At 40.0% G+C, this 16,868-nt stretch overlaps 1 protein-coding gene across 6 annotated transcripts in view; it reads right to left on the bottom strand.

Moving 5' to 3' along the window:
* The window catches only part of LOC127453050 (kinesin-like protein KIFC3), a 44,311-nt gene that overhangs the window by 4,499 nt on the left and 22,944 nt on the right, over nt 1-16,868 (bottom strand). For all 6 annotated transcript variants that reach the window (XM_051719057.1, XM_051719056.1, XM_051719053.1 and 3 more), the window contains 15 exons: nt 16,313-16,565; nt 10,573-10,745; nt 10,114-10,179; nt 9,829-9,966; nt 9,132-9,329; nt 8,880-9,053; nt 8,585-8,732; nt 4,993-5,123; nt 3,552-3,663; nt 3,285-3,466; nt 3,024-3,128; nt 2,735-2,865; nt 2,442-2,562; nt 2,228-2,357; nt 869-1,098 (listed from right to left, as the gene is read on the bottom strand). In XM_051719057.1, the coding sequence (XP_051575017.1) occupies nt 869-1,098; nt 2,228-2,357; nt 2,442-2,562; nt 2,735-2,865; nt 3,024-3,128; nt 3,285-3,466; nt 3,552-3,663; nt 4,993-5,123; nt 8,585-8,732; nt 8,880-9,053; nt 9,132-9,329; nt 9,829-9,966; nt 10,114-10,179; nt 10,573-10,745; nt 16,313-16,565 (2,292 nt within the window). The remainder of the gene's footprint in view (nt 1-868; nt 1,099-2,227; nt 2,358-2,441; nt 2,563-2,734; nt 2,866-3,023; nt 3,129-3,284; nt 3,467-3,551; nt 3,664-4,992; nt 5,124-8,584; nt 8,733-8,879; nt 9,054-9,131; nt 9,330-9,828; nt 9,967-10,113; nt 10,180-10,572; nt 10,746-16,312; nt 16,566-16,868) is intronic.

The raw sequence follows: 16,868 nt of genomic DNA on the forward strand, positions 1-16,868 counted from the left end.
TTCTACCTTACAATGACTCGTTAGTTACCCTTCAGCTGTCACAGAAACACAAACGGATGTACATATGAACATAATTCATGTTTTAAATGTTTTCGAAAATAAAAAACATTTCAGAAATGTGTAACCCAAGTAATATACTTAAAATTAACTTAATTGAAAGTCAGTAACTGTAATCTGATTACACAAATATAAAATGTAATCTGATACACTACTAATGTAGTTACACTACTTTTTGACAAAAAATAATTAGATTACAGTAATTTGTCATAAATTTACACACAACACTGTTTATGACCTGTTCACATTGTCTAGTCTACAAACATTTTCCACTTCAGTATTGTTTTTCTATCATTTTGCTGAGATTATTTAATGAGCTACCACTTAGTTTTGTGTTGTATTGTTGTGGTATCAATAAAATTCTCATAATCTCATGAAACTGAGACTGTCCTGCCCGTTGACATTGTAAAAGAGAATAAACTATTGTAGATTTACACTTCGGTCAGTATATGGCACCTTCCTGTCCGATTGGGGCCAGAATGAGAAACAATATAAACCACTTATGCTAATAATAAAAAGTCTGGCACTTTAGACATCCAGAAACAGATTTGATTTCTCAGCGTTTCTTAATCACATTCATATTTTCTATCCATTCCTTAATTTTTATCCATTCTTTTTTTTTTTATCCAAAGCGACTTGCAGGGAAGTTCCCTTGGAATAACCTGGGGTTAAGTGCCTTGCCCAAGGGCTCAGTGGTGATACCTCATTGGCTCAGTCCTTCCAAAGCTCAAAGCAACAACCTACTTGTTACCAGCCATGAGCTTTGGCCACTAAACCACATGAAGGAATAATTCCTGGCAGATTCTCATACCTGCACAACCATGGCGGTTTTGTTGCCTTTTCCCAGTGAGTCTTGCAGCAGGTAAGTTAGTCGTGAGTTCCTGAAGGGTATGTGAGTTTGGTGGGCCTTCAGTGCCTGGATCACATCTCCCAGAGCTAGCAATGAGCGGTTGATATTCTGGGCTTCCTTCAGTCTCTCTCCCTCTGCACCTGACTTCCATACTCTCTCAGAACCAGCCAGATCCACCAGATTCAGCTTGCCTACAAAGGAGAGGTCAAGATTAGTGTCATTTAAGGACAGATGGGGCTTTTGGGGGGAATTGCAAGGCTTTCATAGCTGCTGAGACCATTTGCACAAGTTGATCAATTGAAGGATGCATATCCTGAATATTTCAGGATGTGTCCATGCACTTTAAAGTTTTGATTTCAGTTGGACAAAAACAATAATTTGTCTTTTTAAAATGTATAAAAACTTTAGTCCGACTGAAATCGTACCAGTCCAGCCTCGTCCAGCATCTATACTAATCAGACCACAACTGTCCTTAGTGTTGTGCGCATGCTTCGAAAGATATGTGGCGTGCGACGTCTATGTAAATTTTTACTACCAATTTGTACCAAAAGCATACAAGGCCATAATAAATGAACAGATCTGTAAAGTTTTCCGTGTTGTGCTGGTTGTGTTAGTCTTGCTGTTGAGAAGCTAAACAGCTGGCTTCTTTTGTCTGGTTTTGTGTGCTTATATGACGCAAAAGGTCAACTGTAAAACGTCTACGTCACTTCCTCAGCTGACGTCCTTGGCTTCCTTCAAATATTCTATTACAATCATCATGTCACAATCAGCCACTACATTAAAACCACCTGCCTAATATTGTGTAGGTCCCCCTTGTGCCACCAAAACAGCGCCAACCAGCATCTCAAAACAGCAGTTCAGTCCATAAAATCATGCAGATATGGGTCAGGAGCTTCAGTTAATTTACACTTCAACCATCCGAATGGAGAAAACATTTCTGCAACTGCTGATCTCCTGGGATTTTCACACACAACAATCTCTAGAATTTACTCCAAATGGTGGCAAAAACAAAAAACATCCAGTGAGTGGCAGTTCTGTGGATGGAAATGCCTTGTTGATGAGAGAGGTCAACAGAGAATGGCCAGACTGGTTCGAACTGACAAAGTCTACAGTAACTCAGATAACCGCTCTGCAAAACTGTGTTGAGAAGAATAGCATTCTGAGATGCAGGTTGGCGCTGTTTTGGCAGCACGAGTGGGACCTACACAATATTAGGCAGGTGGTTTAAATACTGTGGCTGATCGGTGTCTACTTGGCCGGACAGATGAAGACTGTAACTCGATTATAACTGCACATGCAAACATACTGACTAAGACTAACCGGTGGTTTTGGCTCCACTGGCAAGGTCTGTGCCCAGCACAGTAACAGTGAGCAAGGCATGTGAACGAGAGCTATGCTGGTTCATCTGCGTTCCAAACGTAATCCTGTTCTTTCGAGCTATGGCCAAAATCTACAAAGAAAGAACACAAGATTAGAAAGAATGCTTTTTTGCTCACTCAGTGGGTCTCTTGACAGATGACACTGTGGGACTCACTTTCTTGATATGCTGGAAGCTTTTGACCTCCATGACCTTGAGTCCTGGCACATGTAGCTGACCTGTCCCATCAGGGTTGATCTTGATGTCAAGCTTCTCTCCATCCTTACTGAGCAGATCTCTGAAGTTAACACCCCAAAATTGTGTTGATAAATATCAGTTGAAAATCTGGTTATTCAGCGAACCAATAAATGCTTTTGCAAAAATATAATTTCATTACATAGATGCTTCCAAGGTTGTTTAATTTGAAAGCATCAAAGCCTGTCTATGAACATCACTTCAGATTGCAATACCTCAGGACCTCGTTGTAAATTTCCACTGAACTGACACTGACAGAGTAAGTCCACATGTCTTTTCTTTCCTCAATCTCATTGAACAGGTGTTTCAGGGCTCGTTGGTTGATGCCAGGGTTCTCAGTAGTACCCTGAATAGACAGAGAAGGTTAGCGAGACTTGACAGACTTATTGAATAATTTATAGATATGCATCATCTGGGTCAAAAGGGTGAAATCTGAACCATGTATTTTGATGACATGCTTGTAAAGCCTTTACAAACAAATAATTAAAAATCCCTATACATCACCTCCATAGTATAGGTTTTGCCAGATCCTGTCTGGCCATAAGCAAAAATGCAGACATGATAGCCATCTATACAGGATGTGATGAGTGGCTCGATTTCCTGGAACACCTGAAAGGAAGAACTGTATATTTGTACTGTATGACTTGCAATGATTAACGGCATCTAAAATATAATGTGTTAAATCCTTTTTAGTTAAATTATGCAAGCACTATTTAAAACCAGTCATTGTGTTTTGGTAATCAATATGACTTTTAATCTTCTTACCTCTTCTTGAGTGGCCTGAGTGTGAAAGACTTTATCCAGCTCAAAGGTTTTGGCCTTTCCCTTGCTTAAAACTGTGAGTGCAGATTCGTTATTGGGGTCTGTTGTCACAACTGCTGCTTGGCCTTCCTCATGCTTATCTTCCTTCAGCACTGGCTTTACACGGCACAGCACACGTATATTGCCTGATGAAATGAAAAAGCTTTTGTTCTTTATATTATTCATATGGAAAAAAAGGTACAATTTTTAAATACTGCCTAGTTAACTCGCCTTTCAGTTCAACCAGCTGCTCGTGGTACTTCCTGCGGAGAGCTACCTCTTTTCTGTATTTTTCCAGAAGGTCTTTGTTGGCCTCTGACATCTCATTGATAGCTGCCATAATCTAGAGTATTTAAGCATTGTGTCATAGACATGTCATAATGGGCTTTATTTTCATAAGTGTGTTACACGCAACGACTGTTCACTACGTCTTATCCAATTTTCGCGCCAGCACAAAGTACAAGTGGGCATGTGTGGGAGTGTTTGCACTATTTGTGGGTGCATGCACGCAAACTGGAGGTGTATTATATGGTAATGAAGTGCCGCAAAGCGCAATTTGCTGTTTTCCTGAGAAATAGGTCATTGCGCTAAGACGTTTCAAAAGCAGGTCTGTTTCAGCGCAAAGTCTAAATTCAGTTCCTGCATCTGCATTTGCACCAGCAGGTAGTAATAAAGTTCATGTCCAAACTCTGAAAATATTGTGGAACATCAAATTATTTCCATGACGATCAGAGTTGTATAGCTGTCTTATGAAACAAAAATGTATGAGATTTGTGTTAAACTATCTATAGGTCGTGGTTTATTTTTCAATATTTATTATTATGTTTATACGTATTTACAGTTGTATTCAAGACCTAATCTGTATTTTTCCACCTGTTTAAGTCACTGCAAAAGGTGCCTGTGAAAAAGTTGGAGAGGGTAAAATGTTTGGATCTGGTATATGATTTTTTATTTACCATTTCATTATTGTGATTATATTTTTTGTTACCTTTGAAGTGTAATTTGAATTTACATTTTTCATTTTACATTTTTCGTATAAATAATTTGTTTCAATAAATGAATTTAATTGTTCAAAATCGACCGGTGTAGTGTGCTGACACAACCACTGTTAATACTAGAATTGATTTGTGTCAGTAGATGATAATGATTAATAATATTCACATTCCCTATCATTTAATGGAGCATACATCCAAATCCTAATGAGAAAACCTTTTTCTAAGCCTATAAAAGGATTAAGTCCATATTTTTTATTCTTCTAATTAATTGCCTACAGTCCATTTACACTACCAACTTCTTATAAATGTGCTGTCTTTGTATATATTGCTGGTACTTGACAGGGAATGGAATATATAATAGGAGTCCAATGCTGCAATACCCGGAGAAATACCTCTGAATTTAATTGCACTTGACCCAGCCCATTAGCACGAATGTATGATTTCGCCAAACCCACTTGCACATAGATTTAGTGCATGCTTGCACAAATATACCAAAACTTCATGGCCATGCCCATTGACTATTGCGCTTAGCGCTAGCGCTCTTAAATAGGGCCCATAATGTCTTTTTAGAAACCAATTTAAAATTATATTAATTATTTTTAGCTTAAGATCTTAGTAACTGTCAATTTAGTGCAGGATTATTTGTGTCATTCGCATAGTAGTAAATGTTTACTTACCTGTTTTTTGGCATCTTTGATAGCTGTTCCATAGAAGTCAGAGAAGTTGCGGACCTGACTGCGAAGGCTGGTGTAGTCGGTTTTCATGGAGCGTAAGCTGGGAGGGAGTGCACTTAGACGCCTCTGTAGGGCTAGAATTTACACAAACAAACATGCATTCAGCCAAACTGTATGTATAGCATGTCCTCATTTAAGATGCAAATTTAAAGTCAATCAACAGCATTTGTGGCATAATGATGATTAATGCAAAAAATTATTTTGATTCGTCCCTCCTTTTCTTATTATGTGTTATGTGTTATGTCGGCATGGCAACAACATAAAATTGGAAACAACTTTACATAGACAAAGCTATTAAGTGATTTTATCATACATTAAAATCACGTTAACACACATTGTTTACTTCTTGTTGCTATACTGTTAAAACAGCAAGAATTTTAATGTTTACAGATTGGTCTTGTTCACTTTCATTGTAAGTGCCTAACCATTATTTTTGCTTTTCTTAAAGAAAAGGAGGGACAAGTCAAAATAAATTTTTATGGTAATCAACATTATGCCACAAATGCTTAACTTGTATTGAATACAGAATATTTCTTTAAGACCATGTTCTGGTACCGGCAATATCTATGGCCTTGTCCCAACTGCTGACCTCAGCCCTCTTCAAGTCCACACTCTGGTTACATAATGCCACATTTTTTGTCTTTTTCGAGTCTGTTGTGAAATCTGCACTAGTGTGGGCTGAGCAAAAGGGCATATTACAGGCACAAACAGAGCAAGCAAACACATAGATCTGTCCTAATTTTGCTGGACATATCTGCAGCCTTCGACACAGTCAACAGTCAACCATCAGATCCTCCTGTCCACCCACTCTACTCTGGGCATCACAGGAACTGCGCTTGGCTGGTTCAAGTCCTATCGCTGAGGTAGGTCTTTCAAGGTAGCCTGGAGAGGTGAGGTGTCACTTCAGCTATTTACTGGGGTACCACAGGGCTCAGTGCTTGGCCCACTTCTCTATATACACAAAATCATTGGGACCCATCACTCAAGGACATGGATCCTCTTACCACTGCTATGGTGATGACACACAGCTCTACTTGTCTTTCCAGCCCAATGACTCAATGGTGACTGCTCAAATCTCGGCCTGTTTGGCAGACATCTCGGCCTGGATGAAGGAACACCACCTGCAACTCAACCTAGCGAAGACTGAGCTCCTCATCCTTCCAGCCAACCCAGCTGTGGAGCACAACATTACTGTTCAGCTAGGTTCATCTACAATAACACCTTCCAAAACAGTCAGAAAGCTAGGGGTAACCATCGACAACCAACTCAATTTTGCCAACCACATTTCAAAAAAAGACCGATCATGTAGATTTGCACTCTTCAATATTAGGAAAATAAAACCCTTCCTCTCTGAACATGCCACTTCACTCCTTGTTCAATCGCTTGTCATATCTAGACTGGACAACTGTAATGCTCTTTTAGCCGGCCTTTCTGCATGTGCGTTCAGGCCGCTGAAGCATGTCTGGTCTTCAACGAACCCAAGAGAGTGCATGTTACACCTCTCCTTGTCTCTCTACACTGCCTGCTGGTTTCTGCACACGGTTGAAGCAGATTCCCTCTCTGTCTTCAAAAAGCAGCTAAAAACACATCTTTTCCATGAGCACTTGACCATACACTCATAATAAAAAAATGAAAAAAATGAAAAAAACATATTTTTTTTTTGCACTCTAATCTCTATCTTGGATAGTATTTTTATGATGCGATTGAAACTTTGTAATGCAGCACTTTTCGTAATACTGTCTCCTTAAGATGAATTGCTTATGTTGTTTTCTTCCTTTTTTGTAAGTTGCTTTGGATAAAAGCACCTGCCAAATGATAAATGTAAATGTAAATGTAAATAAAATGACAATTTGTACACCTTACAATTTTGTGGATTTCACTGGCTTGCTCAAGCAAAGGCTACAAGAGTACATCCAGTGCATTATATGGGACAGGGCTTTAAATGATCTTAAGGACCAGATTTTTACATGAACTCACCAACACCATGTTGAGGAACAAACATAAACCATCTAAACTCTAACTTTACAGATCATTCCATGCTTGTTCAATGAACCATAAACAATTAATGAACATGCACCTGTGGAATGGTCGTTAAGACACTAACAGCTTACAGACGGAAGGCAATTAAGGTCACAGTTATAAAAACTTAGCACACTAAAGAGACCTTTCTACTGACTCTGAAAAACACCAAAAGAAAGATGCCCAGGGTCCCTGCTCATTTGCATGAACGTGCCTTAGGCATGCTGCATGGAGGCATGAGGACTGCAGATGTGGCCAGGACAATAAATTGCAATGTCCGTACTGTGAGACGCCTAAGACAGCACTACAGGGAGACAGGAAGGACAGCTGATCGTCCTCGCAGTGGCAGACCATGTGTAACAACACCTGCACAGGATCGGTACATTCGAATATCACACCTGCGGAACAGCTACAGGATGGCAACAACAACTGCCCGAGATACACCAGGAGCGCACAATCCCTCCATCAGTGCTCAGACTGTCCGCAATAGGCTGAGAGAGGCTGGACTGAGGGCTTGTAGGCCTGTTGTAAGGCAGGTCCTTACCAGAAATCACCGGCAACAACGTCACCTATGGGCACAAACCCACCTTCGCTGGACCAGACAGTAATGGCAAAAAGTGCTCTTCACTGACGAGTCGCGGTTTTGTCTCACCAGGGGTGATGGTCGGACTCGCATTTATCATTGAAGGAATGAGTGTTACACTGAGGCCTGTACTCTGGAGCGGGATTGATTTGGAGGTGGAGGGTCCGTCATGGTCTGGGGCGGTGTGTCACAGTTAATGCACCTGCCTCCCATGCCGGTTCGAGTCCCGTACGGAGTGGGTAGTACAGGAGTGTAATAATGGTGCCGTGACCTGGATGGGAGTGAGGTTTAGGGGGTGAGTATAATGGTGGCCAGCTGATAGATAGCTGTGCAATATGAATAAACCTCACTCTCCTGACCTCAAGAGGTGCACTAGCAACTGACGTTAGAAGCTGTAGCCTTTAGCCTCCTTGTTAGCGCACCCGCCTCCCATGCCAGAGATGCCGGTTTGAGTCCCGTACGGAGCGGGTAGAACAGGAGCATAACAATGGCCAGCGAAGAGCCCGGATCTCAATCCCATTGAGCACATCTGGGACCTGTTGGATCGGAGGGTGAGGGCTAGGGCCATTCCTCCCAGAAATGTCCGGGAACTTGCAAGTGCCTTTGTGGAAGAGTGGGGTAACATCTCACAGCAAGAACTGGCAAATCTGGTGCAGTCCATGAGGAGGAGATGCACTGCAGTACTTAATACAACTGGTGGCCACACCAGATACTGACTGTTACTTTTGATTTTGACCCCCCCCTTTGTTCAGGGACACATTATTCCATTTGTTAGTCACATGTCTGTGAAACTTATTCAGTTTATGTCTTAGTTGTTGAATCTTTTTATGTTCATACAAATATTTACACGTTAAGTTTGCTGAAAATAAAAGCAGTTGAAAGTGAGAGGAGTTTATTTTTTGCTGAGTTTATTTTTAGTATGTTTAAACTCACTTGTGAACTGCTCCTGCAAGCTCTGGAGATGTTCCTCAGAGCAGTTTGCTGCCGCTTTTACAGCCGCCTCTTTCTTTTCCTCAAGATGCCCAATCTCCTTCAGGAGCTCTTCCCTCAGGGTCCCGATCTCTCTCTCATATGCAGCAATCTGCGGAGCCATTATAGGGAGCTATTACTTTTTAGAAGTGCTGAGGTTTTCTAGTTTTGTGTTTCTGAAGTGTACTGTATTATTAATGAGTTTCGTATCTAGGCTTCTTAAGCTACAGTCATACAAAAAAGGATAAAACCTAGTAACCTTGTGTTGCAAATTGCAGCTGACTTCATCTGAGTGTCTGATGTTCTCCTCCAGCTGTCGGCATCTGTCTCTCTGATTGGTTAGCTTCTCAGATAGCTGTTCATTCTGTTGCCTGGCTTCAGCTAGTTGTTGTATAGTAGAAGGTGACTCTACCTCCACAGTTTGAGTGACATACTACAATGAAGAAATGAGAAGGTTGATGGCTCCTTTGTGCCGATCAAAATGTCTCCTGTGCTGTATTTATTCTCTTACTTTAACCACAGGGGCCTTGTTGCGTTCTTTGTCCAGTTCTAGCTGCAGCTCTCTCACGCTGTCCTCTCGTCTCCTCTGCTCTTCTGCCCTCCTCCATTCACTCTGCTCCTGCTGGTACTCCAAACGGGACAGCTGCTCTACACGCTGCTGAAGAGAGCTCTCCAGCTGCAAAACACGACTACGCAGGTTCTCATTTTCCTTCAGGGATAAGCACAATGTGTGTGGGACACAGTGGAGAGGCAAAATTAAAATGTTGCAAAGGAATAGATCAAATTACTATAAGCAGGGATTAAGACATCACAAGCAAACAGTCCAAAAGTCTGAGACCACATTGAAAATCTGGGACTTCTTGCATTTAAACATGTAAAATAGAAAGTTTTAGGATATATACAAAATATTCTTATCTAATCTTATATATTAGAAATATTTAAGATTATGCACTATTTCTAGGTCACCAATTAAATGTAAGCAAATTTGTGTCATTTGGGGGACATACCTAATACTAAGAAATTCTGAATTTTCATCTAATTTTACATGCTGATAATATAATTACTAAAAAATATTTTCTTTTTTAATTAAATTAGAACAATGGAAAATAGAAGCATTTTCACTAGTGGTCTGAAACTGTTGGAACCCACCGTTTGTAGTTAGATGTCATAGAAACATTAAAGGGCAACCGCTTTCTTTTTAGTCTCACCTTAATGAGGACAGAACTGGACTGGGATGGGATGACTGAAAGCTGTTGTAGAAGACCCTGTGTCACTGTAAGGCTGTGTTTCAAACTCTCATTCTCCGCTGATAAGCAGAGCACTCGTTTTTCTGAGTCTGTAGCTCCCTGGTGAAAAAAGAACGCCACAAAAGTCAAGGCTGACCTGAAAAAAGTATCAAATAGAACAACCCAGATCTAAAAACCTTTCTGGCCTGGTTTTAATGCATCAGAATGCACCCAATTTCAAATGTGGTGCATTTTTTAAAAGCTTACAGATTCAATTCTGAGCTTGGACAGCTCCTCTTCTCTTTCCTCAATACAGCTCTTCAGCTCCTCAATCTGTAGGAAAAAAAACAATTTTGTTAGCCAAGCAAGCCTGGAAAGATATGAGAGAACAGGAGATGGATGAAATTGAACGAATAGATGGAACGGCAGATTAATGGATGAAATTAAATGTGGAGACTGATATATTATGGATAAAGGTAAAACAGAGGTAAATCAGTGTGACAGGGTGGCAGGATGTGGATTTTAATACTTGTTTTTGGAAACCCAGGATCAAACCCAGGATCACTGGTGAGGTGAAGAGAGAATATGTGGAGACCTACTAATGCAAGAACTGATTGCCAATGGACAGCTGATTGCATGAATAAATGAAGAGAGTTAGGTGAGCGGATGAATGAATGGAAGCAGTGATTGAAGGAATAGAAATAGAGTAAGCATAATGCTCAGCACCTGCTGCTGAAAGGCCTGTACTTTAGTGTGCCGGTCCCTTTCTCTCTGTTCAAGCTGGGAATGAAGCGATCGAAGTTCTCCTCTCAGCTGACTCCTCTCTCCCTGCAGCCCGCATAGAGACTGCACCAACTTATGCAGCCCTGCAGGAGAGGCTGAAGCAAGCATGCACTCACCTACAAACACACACACACACACACACACACACACACACACACACAAACACACACATTAGTGCAATTATTTAGTGTGGAATTTCATAAGTAGCTTTTGTCATCCATCTCAGCTTCAAAAACAGTACAACACAAAATGACAAACTCAGATAAAGATTTGATTTTAGAACCTAATGCTAAAAACATTCTTACTCAGTGCATCATTACTAGATGGCAACAACTAAATTATGATTTGTGATTTAGAATGATTTCTGCGTCCATCTTCCATAAGTGCTTTACCCTGATTAACAGCCCTTGTAAAATTACAAATTAGATATCTAATATTTCAATAGTTTCTCCTAGACACCAATACAATTAAATGGAGAGCAAATGGAGACTTCTATCTTCTGTTTCCCAGATTTTTCAGAGACAGTGTGGAATGAGATGGGACATTGGCATTCTTATGAATGGGAGAAATCGTAATGCTGAATAAGGTGGCTCTAGGAATAGAAGTCTCACAGTTACAACAGCCAATCACCTTTTTGATCTAGACATCACTGTCAGTTTTCATCGAGAACACTCATGTGCATTAGCTGGACCAGCCTGAAAAATAGAGTTTTTTTTCGTGATTTGAGCTAAAGCAGTACAATTTATGATGCCATTTTTTGGTGATTTGAGATATGTTATTTGATAGTAATCTTGGCCAACCTTTTGGAGATTTCTGTCTTTTCCCTTTCAAGTAGATAGGAGTTGTAGTTAGAAAATAGATGCCCAGAGACATTACAAACATGGCCACCGAGCAACCTGACTTGCCTTAAATGGACTTTGGATTTGTTGACCCTTGGTTTGTTGCTATCGTGGCTAAGTTGTCACTTGTGTGGACATTTCAGACGGTCCCTTATCACATCCGCAACAATATTAGGATGTTTTAACACAATGTGTGGACTTTTAGATGGTCCCTTACCCACATTAGGCAACATTTACAATGAATATCAAGGTTAAATTAACGATTTTGAATGATTTTGCCATGACGCTATCTGACCAGCTTAAAATACAGGACAAATCGCGTCCCCTATTGATTCGATAAGGGATGCGACTTTTCAGGACAATCCTGTATTTTATGGGACGGGTGGCAACCCTAGAAGTAGAGGTAGACCAATATTTCGGTTTAACCGATTATTCGGTGCCGATAGTTGCTTTTTGGAACTATCTGTTATTGGCAAAAATTAATGTCAATAGTTGCCAAAATAAGAGTCTCCGGTGTGTTTCGGGCTTGTTTATACTTAAAAGTCCCACGTTATGCACCAAATCTTCGGCCTGTTTCACAAACATCTCGGCCTGGATGAAGGAACACCACCTGCAACTCAACCTAGTGAAGACTGAGCTCCTCGTCCTTCCAGCCAACCCAGCTGTGGAGCACAACATTACTGTTCAGCTAGGTTCATCTACAATAACACCTTCCAAAACAGTCAGAAAGCTAGGGGTAACCATCGATAACCAACTCAATTTTACCGACCACATTTCAAAAACAGCCCGATCATGTAGATTTGCACTCTTCAATATCAGGAAAATAAGAGGTCGAGATTTTTCTGGTTATTATTGGGATTTTGGTTGAACAAAAAACTGCATCTGGGATTTTATTCATTTTGGACTCTTTGACTTTGCCCGCCATAGTAAAGAAAGATTATAATTTTTTTGACATTCTATAAATTGATTTTAAAAACTATCGGCCAATGTTATCAGCCTTTCCCACCACCTTAGTTATCGGTATCGGCAAAATCCACTATCGGTCGACCTCTACCTAGAAGAGATCTCAACAATGTCACAAATTGTGCTCAGATGCGCCAAGATACCAAAGTCTGACATCAAAAGTCAGAGATGCAAACATTTCTCATCTAATTCTTCCAAGACCAAATTATCTGAGTAATGCTATCAACATAGAACATAAATCACTGAAGTTCAGGCATGAAACTCTAAATGGCACAAATTGATAGGTTCTTTGAACTTGTTATCTGTTAGCCAATCGGCAAGCTTGCATGTGATATGTTAAGCCAATAGGCTTGCATGGTGTAAGCTGATAGGTCCTTTGACATGTAATCAGGTAGCCAATCGACTCATATACTCTCTCTTTGTCTAACATTTCAATTGATTAGTTTTGCAAATAAGTCTCTTTTCGCTAAAAACCTCCTCCTCCTCAGCTCCACTTCTCTAGATCTGCTACAGGGGGATTGTATGTTTGTCTAATTGTGCTGCAGCATCTGAGGCAAAGTTGATATCTAAATGAAAAATAACTGGAAACTCTCACAAGCTATAAAAAAACAACGTCTGAGCAATGCAATTTTTCTTTGGGTTAGCTCAAAACTCAAAACCTCAGGACCTCAGTCTCTAAGTGCTCTAAGGCTCAGTTAAGTACAGAGCAACATGTCTGGCAGCCCAACTGCTCTGCAACATTTTATTTAGATTCCCGAAGTTAATTATTGATATGCCAAGTCAGAGTTGCTTTCTTTTCCTGTGTTGTACATTAATTACTGAGGCAGACGGCACTGATCTGCTATGTCAGACCCTTGTGGGGAGCAAGAGGATTGGTGAGAAGTATAAATGGAGACTCACTCTTGGGGACACAGCCACGAACATGATGTGGAACAAACGTGATGGAGGAGGGTCAAATAAAAAAAAATAAAAAAACCTTACCTAACACAAAACATACTATTAGAGAATGGTATCTAATTTTGGAAATGTTGCAGCCATGCAATCATCTAGTTTCATTAAAGTCTACATCATTCTATGCTTTACTTGTTTAAAAGTGAATTTATTATCGGCTGTGCACAAGCTTTATATATCTCTAGCAGTGGTGCACGTGAAGTTTAGCTTTGCTAGTGGTTGTAAGTGCACTTGCATTTGTAAGAGAAGCAGCTCTCACAATGTTTTATTTATCACTGTGAGCTACAGAGACACAGGCCAAGTGCTGTATTGACATGTGCCTGTTGTGCAAATGGTTATTTTACTGCAGAGCTAATAAATGATGCTGACTTCCCAAGGGCAACACTCATGCATTCCTAAAATGTAATTTAACCATCTAACCCACACGTGTCATTTCTGTATTTCAGATAAACAGCGTTTTTCTGTTTAATTTGAAAAGAATTAGCATTTTCAAACCATGGGTTCCCTCTAGGTGGGTTTTTTTGAATAGCGGTTTTTTATTTATAAATAAAATATGGTCTGTGCTTAACATTATTACTTAAAGAAACTTTAATGTTTTGTTCTACAATATAAATTGCACACAGTCATACTTCAAACGTGAATTCTGAAGCTGCTGCTTTTTTTAATGTATGTTGCTAAATTATTGCTAAATAAGGACTACAACTACCACAAGGATGTGTGTTTATGTGCTTGTCAAACTGGACAACGGTGGTGTATTAACTTAGCAACTTACATTTTTAAAACACAACAGTTTCAGAATTGACTGTGTATGACTGTGTGTAATTTATGTTGTATAGAACACAACATAAAAGTTTCTTCAAGTAATGTTAACCACACACACACAAACAAACTCCTTTTCTAAAAACCCATTGGAAATTCCTGAGGGAACACATGGTGAATTAACCTACCAGATTGGTCTAAATATTGACTTCATAACTGAACAGCTCTATTAAACAAGTGTCTGCAGACATGTAGGCGTCATGACCACTAAAATCACCTCTGGGTTAAATATAGCTCAATAAACTCTGTTGGCATTGAGCAGCATGTGCATCCACTGTACTACAAAGCTAAGTGTACATCTAAGACTGATGCAACAGACGTGCTCTTTAAGGATGTGCTGCTGGTATCTGTAACCCATGCATGTTTAAGTAAGATCGAATCAATCTGCTCGACAGCTAACCAGCTGTAACAGTGCACAGAGAAACATGTGGTGATGTCTGATGAGACACAGACTGACAAGAGTGTCCAACAGATGCCCTCAGTAGCTCTGAGGTCATTGACAACTGCTGAGTTTAAAAGCGTTCATTTGCTGTTCTTGGTAACCTCATTTAATCAAAGTGCAATCTTTAGCTGTCCAAACATTTTAAATGGGTCCCCATCCCCTCACTCATTAATGGTAAACTGCAATATTCTGAATCATCACATGATGGAAAGCATACACTGGCAGCCAAAAGTTTGGAATAATGTACAGATTTTGCTCTTATGGAAAGAAATTGGTACTTTAATTCACCAAAGTGGCATTCAACTGATCACAATGTGCAATCAGGACATTAATAATGTGAAGAATTACTATTACAATTTGAAAAAAATGTTCAGAACTTCTTAAACTACTTCAAAGAGTTCTCATCAAAAAATCCTCCACGTGCAGCAATGACAGCTTTGCAGATCCTTGGCATTCTAGCTGTCAGTTTGTCCAGATACTCAGGTGACATTTCACCCCACACTTCCTGTAGCACTTGCCATAGATGTGGCTGTCTTGTCGGGCACTTCTCACGCACCTTACAGTCTAGCTGATTCCACAAAAGCTCAATGGGGTTAAGATCCATAACACTCTTTTCCAATTATCTGTTGTCCAATGTCTGTGTTTCTTTGCCCACTCTAACCTTTTCTTTTTGTTTTTCTGTTTCAAAAGTGTCTTTATCTTTGCAATTATTCCCATAAGGCCTGTACCCCTGAGTCTTCGCTTTACTGTTGTAGATGAAACTGGTGTTGAGCAGGTAGAATTCAATGAAGCTGTCAGCTGAGGACATGTGAGGCGTCTATTTCTCAAACTAGAGACTCTGATGTACTTATCCTCTTGTTTAGTTGTACATCTGGCCTTCCACATCTCTTTCTGTCCTTGTTAGAGCCAGTTGTCCTTTGTCTTTGAAGACTGTAGTGTACACCTTTGTATGAAATCTTCATTAGCCTTTATTCTTCAAAACATTGATTGACTGACGAGTTTCTAGAGAAAGCTGTTTCTTTTTTGCCATTTTTGACGTAATATTGACCTTAATACATGCCAGTCTATTGCATACTGTGGCAACTCAAACACAAACACAAAGACAATGTTAAGCTTCATTTAACGAACCAAATAGCTTTCAACTGTGTTTGATATAATGGTAAGTGATTTTCTAGTACCAAATGAGCAATTTAGCATGATTACTCAAGGATAAGGTGTTGGAGTGATGGCTGCATGGAAATGGGGCCTGTCTAGATTTGATAAAAAATGACTTTTTTCAAATAGAGATGGTGCTGTTTTTTACATCAGTAATGTCCTGACTATACTTTGTGATCAGTTGAATGCCACTTTGGTGAATTAAAGTACCAATTTCCTTTCAAAACGGCAAAATCTGTACATTATTCCAAACTTTTGGCCGCCAGTGTGCGTATCATCCCATCATATCATCACTCAGTTACTATTTACTGGTGTTGTCTGAAAAAAAGATGCAGTGAAAGAGAACAAAATGTTATGCATAACATCTCCTTTTGTGTTCCACGGAAGAAAGAAAGTCATCTGAGTTTGGAACAACATGAGAGTGAGTGGGTTTATGGGTAAACTATCCCTGACTACTTTGTCATCCACTTTGAGTTTCTGTTATTTATGTTGGTTAGTGTTTAGAATGTCTCACTATCATTTGCAGGTGATGGACTCTGCTGCTGAGCGATCACTTCCTCCAGGTTATTAATGACACTGTTCTTGTCTCTGAGGCGCTGGCGGTACGATGCACGCAGGGCTTTCATTTTCTGGCGGTGCTGGGCGCGATGTCTACGCAACTGCAGGCGATACTGATTGGCCTGCTGCTGCAGCTGTTGCAGGTGGGAATATTGTTCCAGGAAACTCAGCAGGTGTGACATCACAGACAGCAGTGGAGACTCTGTCACCTACAGTGTATAATGCAGAATTTTTTACCCATTTAAAGTGAGGTACCTGTGAACTTACAAATTAACACTTGAAATACTGCTTTCTTTTCAAACGACATGCTCAACTAGATTTTTACATTTTACACACTTCCTAAGATTTTCTTAATGTGGTTTTTGAGCATTCCTACACAGTAAAAATTGTGTTCTGGGTGGTTTCTAGATAGTTTCCTACTGGTCCTAGACAAAAGAGCCCATCCTTAAAGGAATATTCTGGGTTCATCCCTACTTTTCTTTAAAAAAGCAGAAATCGAGGTTACAGTGAGG

This window comes from Myxocyprinus asiaticus, chromosome 15 (genome assembly GCF_019703515.2).
Source record: "Myxocyprinus asiaticus isolate MX2 ecotype Aquarium Trade chromosome 15, UBuf_Myxa_2, whole genome shotgun sequence".
Lineage (NCBI taxonomy): Eukaryota > Metazoa > Chordata > Actinopteri > Cypriniformes > Catostomidae > Myxocyprinus > Myxocyprinus asiaticus.